We start from the raw sequence: 13,035 nt of genomic DNA, 5'->3' as shown, positions 1-13,035 counted from the left end.
TCATTCAAATGGATCTTTATTCCCTTCTAAACCTCTGTTAAAATATCCTGGATTAAATTACAATACTATTTAGGTATGTGTTGCCATCTAAAAGCTAAAAATTGAAATTTTGGATAATATTCCTTTTGAATTTTTGCTCCTCATATCTTAACTGCCATAACCTCGTTCGCCTCGGTTGATTATACGAAAACGCAAAGAAGTAGAGACTAGCGATGGGAACTATCGAATGAATTAGACTATCGAATGGTTAATGAATGAATGATTTCAACTATCGAATGGTTTTATTCGAATAAAATCATTCATTCATTTGTATACTAAAGCATATGTGACAACCTCGCTGTGCGACTAAATGGTTATCGTTGAGCCACGACTATCGAATGCTTTTATAAATGAAATTTAGTATCGTTTGATTTTTGTATGCGTCAGTGCATTATTAGTTCTTCCAAATTTTTATAACTTCGCCGTATAAATACTGTGCTATTTTTGCGTTTATTAAAATAGTTAAAATACTAAAATAGTAGTTATTTTTTAATTTTATTTATTGACGATTGTGTGCATGTGCAGGTGGTCAAAATTTTTCCGAAAATTTGTGTGGTTTTCCGTAGTCCGATCTTTCAATTATTTAATTTTATATGGTATATGGTCTATTTTTTAATGGGAAATTTTGAGAAGTAGCAATTTTTAAGAGAGATGAGATGAACTTACAATTAATTTTAAAAATACATATTTGTATTTTAGATGTTTTAATAATATGAATTAGTTGAACTTAATAATCATATTTAAGTAATGTGGTTAAGTAATGGGGTAATCGAACTCAAACTATGGGGTGAGAAAATTAAAATGAAAGTTTTACAGGTGCCAATTTTAAAAAAAAGTTAACGATTTTGTATTTTGTTTATGCTAATTCTCTTACATGTAGTTTTTTGCGAAGAAATATTTCATTTATTTTTTAAAGTAAATGCCAGTAAAAGTAAATATAATTTTTAAATAGAAATATGAAGCACCTAATATAAATAATTTTGATTTCTAATTTTTTATTTATATTTTCGTTCCATTACACTGCATGATTAGAAAATTAATAAATGTTTATATTTCATGATTTTAAAATTTGTTGTTAATATAACAAATTAGTTCTGTAATTATTATTATTCAATAAACCAACGTTGCCAAAAAATTTAGAGACTATATTATTTTTAAATAGGATCTAATATAAATAATTTTGACATCTAATTTGTTGTTTATATTTTGCTAATACTTAAAAAAAATATTTATATTAAATCATTTTAAATTTTGTTGTTAATAGGTATAACAAATTATTACTGTTATTATTATTTATTAAACCAGTCTTTGCTTAAAAACATTAAAAATCATTTTCTTACATCCAAAATAACAAGTATTATTGCAGTGTAACAACAGGATATTAATAAAAAAAAATTCAGAATATATAGACATACTATCCCTAACTAACTAAAGCCAAACAATAATATTCTTTGCTAATATCAACTAATACCAAAATATGGCAACAGCGCCCTTCATAATGTATTTTCTGTGTAAATACTAGCACCTCAATAAAAAAAATAATGTGTCGTTATCTATATCTGACTCCGCAAAAAATCAAAGATGCCGGCTTCTTTCATAGCATTGCCACCGACCGCTGTCGGGTTTGGAAACCTACGTCGCCGGGCGACAACTAAAATTCAGTTAATATTTTATTATAATCGATCCTGACGAATAAATGAATTTCATAAATGAATGAATTTTATAAATGAATGTTTTTTGCTGCCGAATTACTAGAATACAATATTTCAAGGCAGATGACGGATCCATTCGATATTTTTTATTCGAATAGTTTTCAACGAATGTTTTCTTACTAACTATCGAATTATTCGAATGAATTGCAACTATCGAATGTTTCGATAGTATTCATTCGATAGTTCCCACTACTAGTAGAGACAAAATATTTTATGGGTATATGTGGGGAGGCAATGTACAGGGTGGGTCAAATTCGATGCTTTTAAATGGAAACACCCTTTTCTATAGGAGATAGACGAAAACTAATATCGGTGTCTGGAGCTCAATTATTATCAAACACATGATGGTGAAAACTGCACATCAATATCTGTTACCGTTTCGGAGTTACGGGGTGTTTTTCAAAAATGTGCATTTTTAAGAAATCACTGTAACTTTTTTGCTATGGAAAATTTTGTATTTCTATGAAAACATTTCCAAAGAACCTTTTTACGTAGAATTTAATGGTTTAAGTATAATTTTTTTAAAATTAATAATTTAAGAGTTATCAACAGAAAAAATGATTTTTTATTTGGGACACCCTCTATATTTTTAATTAACTTAAAAGAATTTAAAATTACCTTTCCAAAAATATAGCACACTTGATATTTTGTTATAATCCCCTTCGAAATACAGAATTTTTATATGTTCGCCACTTTTAACTAGTAGGCTTTGGACCACTTATTGATGATATGTATGGAATTCGAAAACATATTTTTCCAGCAAAACGACGACACACCGCCTCTGAACGCTGAAGTTATCAGCAAATTTTTGCAGCCAATTTCAAGAATAATTGGATAGCTAACCAAGACCCCAGCCGTTGGCCGTCGAGGCCGCCTGACTGCCCATGGATCTAATCCTATGGATATACTCGTATTTGCGGAAGAATAAAGGTTCCTTATTCTTCCGTATAATCTAGACAAGAATTAAAAATACTTAGCAGTTATAAGAGGGTATCTTTCACCCCCACTGAGTTAATGAATTCCCCGAGAAATTTTCAAAAACTGCCCCGTCTGTCCACAACAGAAGACGGTCCATATGTCAAACACCTGTAGCAAAATCTCATGTCTTGGTTTGCTATTTATTTTTATTGTAGATTACAGTTTAAATATACATATAATGCATAGTTTATAGATATAGTTAAAATGTGTTGATGTTGGTTAAATACATTTTAAATTGTTATAAAATTCTGCATCTTTTATAGCAAATATTATTTTCGTTTTAATTGATGTTCACAGCTAGAATTTTTTGCATTACAGCCGGTGCCGTTCAAAGCCTACTTATTTAAAAGCGCGCGAATTTTTATATACTCTATATCTCGAAGAGGAATCGAGGAAAATATCAAGTGTGTTATATTTTTGGAAAGGTAGTTTTAAATTCTTTTCAATAAATTAAAAATATACAGGGTGTCCCATATAAAAAATCAAATTTTCTGTAGATACTTCTTAAATTATTAATTAAAAAAAAATTATACTTAAACCATTAAATTCTACGTAAAAAGGTGCTTTGGAAATGTTTTCATAAAAATACAAAATTTTCCATAGCAAAAAAGTAACAGCGATTTGTTAAAAATGCATATTTTTGAAAAACTCCGTAACCGTAACTCCGAAACGGTAACAGATATCGATATGCGGTTTTCACCATCATGTTTTTGACAAAAATTGAGCTCCAGACACCGATATTAGTTTTTGTCTATCTCCTATAGAAAAGGGTGTTTCCATTTAAAAGCGTCGAATTTGACCCACCCTGTACACAATTTAAAATTATTTTGAAATGTACAGGGTGTTTCAGAACTAATGTCCATACCAAAGTTATATATTTTCTTATGGAACATACCCGGTATTTTATTTTATTTTTGGATTCCTGAGCCCAAAAAAGGTATTTATTATGAAGGTTAAATATGTTTAAAATCTTTGGTTTTTGAGATATTTAAAGATATTTAAAAATGCATACTGCAATAGAATAGATTATTAACACCCTGTACATTGCTTTTTAGAACTAATTCTTGTGCTGACTTTTAAGCCAGAGAAATAAAATTTGATTGCTTCGTTTAATGCATACAGGGGTATCAAAAATTGCTGGTCTATTTTAAATATTTATTTTACATAAAAACTTCGTTATTTCAAAAACAACACCCTGTATTTTCTAAAATAAATCGAAGCAGATGCAATTGGTCTTTCAAACTATATTAGGGTTTCCTATACCTATCTAGCTCAGGTTTTGAATAAAAATCGATTTTTCAATAAAATGGCAATCAAGATGGCTGGTGTCGCCATGACAATTTTCTAGTTACAGTAAGTAACTCATTTCAAAATCGACATTAGTTTATGGACATTATTACTTGGATTTATGACGGTTTACTTAAATTTAGCTCCAATAGTTTAATAATAAGTAAGTACCCTATTCATTATTTTATTAAATAAATAGAGCAGTATCTGCTGGCGGAGCGAATGGATATGTTACTTGTGATGTTATTTTGTGAGGAAAATTGCTTCTTGGTCTCAAGGGCTTATGCTCAAAGCTATCCAAATCGGAATTTTCCTGATAAGCGTTCCTTGAAAAACTACTTGTTCTATTTCGCAGAACTATGGTAGTGTGGTTTATAAAAAAACCTATTAGGCAGAAACCTGTCCTTGGAAGTAAAGAAAATAAATTTGCCGTAATTGGCTCTTTTATAGAAAATCCATATATCTACAAATCATCTTAAAATAAATCAAAAAAACTACTTCTCCGTTTTTCTTGATAGAATAATAAATACATATTTAACAAATATTCTGTATTAAACTATTGTAGATAAATTAAATAAAAGTAAATAATAAAATTATATAAGGATTCTTGCCACTTAACTGGTAATATAGAAATTTAATTCTACGCTGTGTTTGTCATAATGCGGATCAACCTGCTCTCACTACCGGTTTCGGAGCCCTACTCCATCATCAGGTGAGCTTGGGAGATACACAAAATGACAACCACAGCGCAGAGATAGTTAATTCCGACTTGTCGGAAAGTATCGGTTAGATATTAAGTCCCGAACGGGAGATAGCGGCCTGCGTGCAATGGTAGTACTTTCGTACCACCGAGGCGCAACTATCGATAGTAAAAGGATGGTAAAAGGCTTTTTTTCAGGCAAGCCAAATTATGGTGGCAAGAATCCGTATATAATTTTATTATATACCTCTACTGCAAGAAATTTGTTTTCTATTTTATTAAATAAAAGTAAACTGCTATAAATTTAAATAAAGTCCATAAACTAATTTCGATTTTGAAAATAGCTACAACTGTCACTAGAAACTTGCCATGACGACATCAGCCATCTTGGTTGCCATTTTATTGAAAAATAGCTCTTTATTCAAAATCTGAGCTAGAGAGGTATAGGAAACCCTAATATAGTTTGAAAAAGCATTTGATCTAATTAAAATAAATATTTAAAATAGAACCGCAGTTTTTGATACCCCTGTATGCATTAAACGAAGCAATCAAATTTTATTTCTCTGGCTTAAAAGTCAGCACAAGAATTAGTTCTAAAAAGCAATGTACAGGGTGTTAATAATCTATTCTATTGCAGTATGCATTTTTAAATATCTTTAAATATCTCAAAAACCAAAGACTTTAAACATATTTAACCCTTATAATAAATACCTTTTTAGGCCCGAGAATCCAAAAATGAAATAAAATACCGGGTGTTCCATAATGCCGGGACTACACCAAACTGTGCAAAGTCGGCGGCTCTCGCCGACTAGCCAGCCGCCAACTCCGCGACTCCTCTCTGCGGGTAGAATTCGGCGGGTTCATTAATCCTTGTTAATTTCTATCGTCCGTATTTTTTCCCGGACCACACCAAACTGTGCAGAACTGGGGACCTGTGTCTCCGGCCAGAGTCGGCGAGTCAGATTGCAGAAATCATTAAAAAGTAGAGGTAACCAAAAGTCGGCGGCACAACCCGCGCGACTAGAATATCTAGCGGCCAAATGTCGGTAAATATCAAACGAATATCGAGCAACCGGAAGTGTTGTACTAAGTAGATTATACAGGATGCTTTAAAACACACTTTTTCTCACCTCCTACGTCTTTTTCAAAAAACTTACCAAATTGAAATTAAAAAATAAAATATAAAAATCATTATTAAATAAACGTATCGGAACAAAAAAATTATTTTAAAAATTAAACGTTAGTTAGCTGCTCTCAAATATTATTATTTTCTACCAATGTTAAATTTTCTTACAAACAACATTTTTAAAAAAATATAGTAAATATACATGACCTAAACAGAATTTTGAACTAACCTTCTTCTATGTGTTAATTTACAAACTTTGAAAAAAATCGTTTTCAAGATATGAAGTAGAGAGTATTATTTTTATTAAATTACATGTAAAGTTAACATGTAATTATTTACATTTAATAATTATAAATAATTTGTTAATATTTTAATTTCAAATCGGCAAGTTTTTTTATTTTGTTTTATTATTTTATATAGTTGTGTAAGTTTCATGAGTCAATTTACACAAACAGGAATAAAAGGGCAGACAATTCTTTCAACCCCAGTCACCGTCTTAAAAAAGTAAAAAATATATGCAGATAGTGTGCTTTCATAGTAGTATAGTATTTCCGATGTCAACTGGAACTACTGAGACTCTTAATTCCTTTGTCCCGATGATGCCGACAAAGGGGCCGACAAAGACAGTGCCGAAATTAAGAGTCCCAATCTATTTCAACTGACTTCAGATAAACTATAATTGTCCCACATATTTTATTAATTCTATAATTTTTGTGTTTAAGATAAAAATTAAAAAGTTTTCAGGCGTCTTTGTACTGTATTATCCTCCAATATGACTTGAGTTTTACCCAACCAAGGGCGGTTTTAGAAAAAAAAATCTGGGGGGGGGGGGAGTAATTTTAAATAAAAAAAAAATGTTTGTGCATTTGAAGTGAAACGTTTGGAGAATTTGGAGGACATGTTTGAAAAAGTGTAGTTTAAACACTAACTAAGATCCATACATAACTTTGGTATGGATCTTAGTTCTGAAATACCCTGTACATTTCAAAATAATTTTAGGTAAAGGTGTGGATCCGGTGGCTGACCTTGAAACGAGTTTTTGCTGCATATAATCACAGATACTACGCATGCGCACATCGTCGATGTTGCCAGATTGCATTTTATTTTGGAATTATTTTCAGTAGAAAGCAAATAATGTGTTTTTCCAATGACTGTTTTTCAGTGTTTTTTTCTCAATATATACCGTACGATCGAAAAAAAACGGCGTCCAGTTGGCTGGGAAATGACGATCGATGACATTTCCCTTATAAATTTACATATAAGGTGACAGCGATCTTTATTATTTCTAGTCATCGCTGACACCATTTTTTTCGATCATACGGTATTATTTATATTATTATTTTTATATTTCGTACAACACGTGAACGCTCATTATGTAATTTCATAGTTAATAAAATTAAATAGAAATAAAACGGGGTGTGTTCAATTTTTTTTTTATTTTTAAATGCTGTAGCTCCGTATCATATGTTCATAATGGGTTTTATAACACTCCATTAAAACTACGTAGGCCTTAAAAAGGCCTTTTAGCCTCAGTAATTATAATTGTAGAATCAGCAAATCAGCAATATTAATAGGTACCTACTTTGTTTAATTCTGTTTATGCATATATTGCATTAATTTTTCTGCTACCTTAAGATTTTTCTGTTCTTACACACTTACCACCTAATTTTGTGGATTTTCTTAGCATATAATATTTTACCTCTATCTAATTGACTTGTATTGTGCTGTAAGACTCGTCATGAGGTTAGTACTTCAATATACATATAATTGATATAATAAAATTTATTGTTGCCTGTAAATAACTAGAAATTAAACAACTTGGATGTAATAAATGTATCATATTGATGATACAAAATAATTCTAATAGGTTTAAAACCAATAAGAAAAAATCCGTAAATGATAATTTCTAATTCTAATGTAAATATATAAATAAATGGTATTATTATTACAATATTATATTAATTATTTTTAATTAGTTTCCATTGGATTTACTCAGCAGTGTTTACAAAAAAAATAACTATTTTATTTTGTAGATTTTCTTGCAGTTGCGAAATACCCATATAGGAATTTTTGGAGAAATAATATTATATTACTTACAACTCCGATTACAATCATAATACCTTAACTTCACAATCTCCATTATCCTTCTTACCTTAATTTTTGATATCAAGATAAATCCGAAATTATAAAATTAATTATAGAATTTGTATTATTACTGATTAACACTCAAAAAAAACATTGGTTTTCAACTGCAAATAATTCGAAAATAAACTGCAATTTGGCAACATCGACGATGTGCGCTTGCGTAGTATCGATGATCAAATGCAGCAAATATGGGCTTCAAGGTCAGCCACCGGATCCACACCTTTACCTAATTTTAAATTGTGGACGTTACCTCCCCACATATACTCATAAAATATTTTGTTTCTACATCTTTCCGTTTTCGTATAATCAACCGAGGCGAATGAGGTGCGCCACCCTGTATATGTTATGTTTCTTTACGCGGCCTTAATTGATTAATATAACATTAGTATACTGGCAACATCATCAATACAGGGTGGTCCGAACTGTATTCCGAAAACTTCGGCAGCATATTTTGCACATAAAAATAAGCAAAAAAGTTCGTATAAACTTACGTTAAAAAAATTATCAATTTACTCAAATATCTATCTAGTGAACATGTTTAATTTTTGTCTTTGATGGCATGTATTGATTATTAAGAATCCAAATTTTGATAATGGTTGCTCGCAGCAATTTTTACCAACAGACATATTTTACGTAGAGAAAGGCACAAATATATATTTTTTCACTCACTAATGTAATACCGGGACGAACGAAAAGTTATTAATCCTTAGAACAGTTAAAAAAGATGTAGGTGGCGCCCCCTACAAGTAGGAGTCATATTAACATCTAAAACCCCAGATACTAATTTTCATCCCAATACGGATAAAAAAACATATGAAATTTGGATAACATCTTCCGATCGCGCAAACCGTCGAAAGTTTTCAAAAAAATACGACAGTTTTTTTGCAATTTTTTTTCTTAACTTGAGGTTTGTATTTTTAGCGCTGTGGTGCTTAAACGTTAGTAATTATATTATATTAATAAGTAATTATATTAATAAGTATTAAGTTGCCTGCAGAAAAAATATTGCATCTTTTATACCATTTATTATATACCATATTTTGCGAAATGTTTCACGAAATATTTCCAGAAATATTTCGTAAAACATTTCGGGGATAGTGTAGAGGTTGTTTAAGAAAATATTGTCTACTTTTTTAGGGCCTTACGTAAGAGGCTTGAGTGCGATGACAAAAATTTTAACTTGTTTTCTGTAGATCTACTGCTTCAAAATATTAATCTAAAAATTACATTTATATAAAGGCCATTTTGTCATTATAAGAGGTATCCAAAGAGTTGTCAGAACAGACACTAAAATTTCTTCCATTAAAATTCGGACAGCCTTTACGCATGCCTAAATAAAAATAAAGTTGTGGCACTCTTTTTCTAGACATATTCATAATTTTTCTTTTAACAGTATCTACTTGTGTATGAAATGTTTTTTTTTTAAATCAAGAATGTTCTGATTAATTTATATAATTTTTTTAGGTCTACCAGCAATTATCAAATTATCGCCCCAATGATGAATCAAATTATGCTAGATTGAAACGACATGGAATGTATCCGAAAAGAATAGATATATCGAAATGTACTGTTGAAAAATAGAATGTAATAGAAAAATACATATACCTACATACAATTATTTAAAAAATTATAAATATTTAACTGTGGAAACATAATAATACTACAAGGAATATTTGTATAGTGGCTTTGACTGTCATTTTTTTACTAAAAATACATAAATAAATATGTTTCAAATATACAATGATTTAACAACTACCACCTTTGCAAGTTGTCCGCATTATCTTTCAAATTTTCCTAAAACAATGCAGTCGAGAAAAAAACGAAGTCTGACAACGCCATAACCCTATTAAAGGTGTTTCCTTTGAATAAGAAGACTAAGGAAGGAGCATAATGCTATCCATGTATTCATGCATGGTGGGTGGAAAAAGCACCATAAAAGCACTCTAGGGTGGAGATCCTTGACAGTTCTGTTTGACGATTCATTTGACACATTTCAATTTGATTTGAAATTTTGTGGATTTGTCAGTCTTTACGGAGCTTATTTTATGTTATTTTTACTGATGGATAAAGTTGTATAAAGGTAGTAAATCTAGATGGAAATTGTGGCAGAACTTAAATTAACAGTGACACTATCGTGATTTATCGAAAAAGATTCTAAAATTGTTGGTTGTGTAGCGTGCGGTCGATCTCGGCAAAAATTGAGTGAAATAATGGAACAACTTTTCGCTAGTACGTGACTATATAATATACATACGTGTAGTAAACCGATCATTTATGAAATTCACTTAAATTAACTAAATTATATATTTTTCTTGCATTTTAGCTTTTATTTATTACTTGTCAAAGATTAGATGTCAAAGATTTTAGATACGTTAATTTGACTTACCTGCTTCAGTAGCGTATCGGATGTTTGTGTTAATAAATACTTATTATAACTTATCTATTTTTATTAGAATTGTATATTTTTATAACAATTTTAATAACTACCAACATTTATTCACAACGTAAAATAAAACAACAAATTATTGAGTCTACCCCACGTCTACCCTACATCATAGTTTTACATTTTTTAAATAAAATTAGAATGACACTGGTAAACCGGAATTTAAGTCGGCCATATTTGAGGCCCATCGCGGTGTACCTAAGATTTTTGATATGCTCCTTCCTTAGTCTTCTTATTCAAAGGGTGTTTCCAATTAATAAAAAAACACAGCAACGAGCGTTTCGTATCTGTCACTAAAGGCGGAATTACATTACTGTCACGTCACGTGAGTTCACATGCTATCACAGTAAAAGTGAGTTCACGTGCGGTTTAAAGGACACACATTAGTATCACGTCGTTCTTTCATATTATGCGCATTTTTATTATGAGCCGAAAGCCATTTCTCGTTCGTTCAGCGTTCTTCTCAAGTTTAACAACTTCCCTATTCTTAACGTAATAATGAATCAAATAAATAGTTCTTCATTTTTATCTTCTGAGTTTGAAGAAGATTTAGAAAACGCATGTGGTTTACTTGTGGTTGCTGATAATATTAAAACTAGGCAACGGGTTCATGACATTAATTTGAAAAGAGAGTAATTTGTTGATCGGTTATTGTAAAGCACTTCGTGTAAACGCACTTTTTCTATTAGAATTTCTACCATTTTCCAACCCTCACGTTTTCACGCCTCACGAAATTGATGTTAAAACGGAATATTTGAGCGCGAAACAACTCGCAATATCACGTAATTTCACATGAATCCCCCAAGTGACAATAATGTGTTCACCCTTGATGTGTTGATTAATAAAATAAATGCAAAACATCGGTCTCATCAAATGTACTGCTCATGTGTGTTTACGTAAATTCACGTGACGTAATAGTAATGTAATTCCGCCTTTAAGTAGGCGCGAGACAAAATCGGCCATATTGGTCCTCCGAGTATGATTCATTCTGTTGTCATTTTTGGTCGCCCGGTTCGCCAACTTGCAGTGTTCCTTTTCAAATTTAGTGATTTTAATAGTTTTGAGTGACAAGAACAACTAATATCATTGCGATAAGAGTGATTTTGTGTGCTTTGATGATGAAAACTTTCTATCTAATCAAAATACAGTCTACAATAGCTAAATAAATAGTTGATTCAAAGACTCGAAAGATTTTGATATCTTGCAACGAAAATATGGTTAGCTGTGCCGCTTGTGGCTATTCCCTGACACCAAAACATAAAGATATTGGGTGTTACATTTCACAGGTAAGAATTTTTAAGCCGAGAAAAGCTTATTTTATTTAACTGCTTTATAAAAAGGTTAACCTAACCTACAAATGACAAAGCTTGCCTAGGACCATAGGCGTAACTTAGGGTTTGTGTTTTGACTGTTTGGGTTAAAAACTTGGATATTGATTATCATTATTGTTGACTGTTACTGAAAATCGTTCAACAATCGTTTTAATATTTTAATATTTCGCATAGTGTAATTTACACTTTTGTTTGTATGTGGCGCCATCTATTGCAAAGGTTGCCACTTATTCTTTATTAGTGTGATCTTTACTTTGTTCTTTTTATTTCATTTTATTTAAATAAAAGTAAGTCGTAGTGCAGATCTCGAAGCATCGTGTTTTATTTACCTACATCTATTAAATTCCAAGAGGTTATGGGCCCAGGATAGTTTAATCGTTAATTTAACGCGAATGTTAGTATTCCTTCGGGTGCATTATGGCCGTGAACTATTTAACAAGTGTTCCGAAGCTTTTGAGGCGGGAAAACTACGTGGATTGGGCTTTCGCGATCGAAAACGTATTCGTTCTAGAAGGGATGTCGAAGTGCCTTGACGGAACCGAGCAGGACACCGTACAGATCAACAAGGCGAAAGCAAAATTAGTATTAACTTTAGATTCGTCGCTATTTATTCAGGTGAAAGAATGAAAATCGGCCGCGGAAGTGTGGAATACCCTAAAGAAGCTCTACGAGGACACTGGAGTTGCCCGCAAGATTAGCTTGGTTTGGTTTGGTCTTACGCAACAGGCGTAAGCTTATTTCCATATGATTGGATAACTGTGAGTCGATGGAGGCCTATATCAACCATTCGGATTCAAATTGTCCCAGATCCAAATTTGTTGGAAGCCTCATGTTGGCGGGCTTAACAGACAAGTTTGAACCCATGGTGATCGCCATCGAGCACGTAGGCATCGATATCACAGCGGACTCCATCAAGTCAAGGCTGCTTGATATGCACATAGGTGGCGTTGACAGTCACTCAGTTGGGGCATTTGTAGCAGGTTGTTCTTTTGGAAGAAATAGAGCTGGCAACAAGGGCAGGACGTCAATTGACAGAAGTGACAGGGGACATACGCCAACGTCAGATAGGGGGCAGGGCAAGGAAGTAAATGTCACCTGTTTTAAATGTCAAAACGTGGGCCATTATCGAAATCAATGACCAGAACTTGGAAAGAAAAAGGGAGATGAGGGCATTAGGGTCACCATTGCTCTTAATGCAGTTTTCGTAAGTGGACAATTCAGTCAGACAGACTGGTATGTGGATTCGGGCTCAAGTTCTCATTTGACCGGGCGCA

General features: G+C 31.8%; 1 protein-coding gene across 1 annotated transcript in view; it reads left to right on the top strand.

Moving 5' to 3' along the window:
- LOC115879645 (cryptochrome-1) overlaps positions 1-9,575 on the top strand; it is a 121,967-nt gene extending 112,392 nt beyond the window's left edge. Inside the window, exon 10 of the mRNA XM_030896543.1 lies at positions 9,452-9,575. Coding sequence (XP_030752403.1) covers positions 9,452-9,568 — 117 coding nt within the window. The 3' untranslated portion in view covers positions 9,569-9,575. The remainder of the gene's footprint in view (positions 1-9,451) is intronic.
- Positions 9,576-13,035: the final 3,460 nt, after the last annotated feature.

Source organism: Sitophilus oryzae, unplaced genomic scaffold (assembly GCF_002938485.1).
Source record: "Sitophilus oryzae breed Bouriz unplaced genomic scaffold, Soryzae_2.0 scaffold_1582_pilon_pilon, whole genome shotgun sequence".
NCBI classification, from domain to species: domain Eukaryota; kingdom Metazoa; phylum Arthropoda; class Insecta; order Coleoptera; family Curculionidae; genus Sitophilus; species Sitophilus oryzae.
Note: the sequence above shows the minus strand (reverse complement) of the source record. Positions and strands in the feature narration are given on the sequence as shown.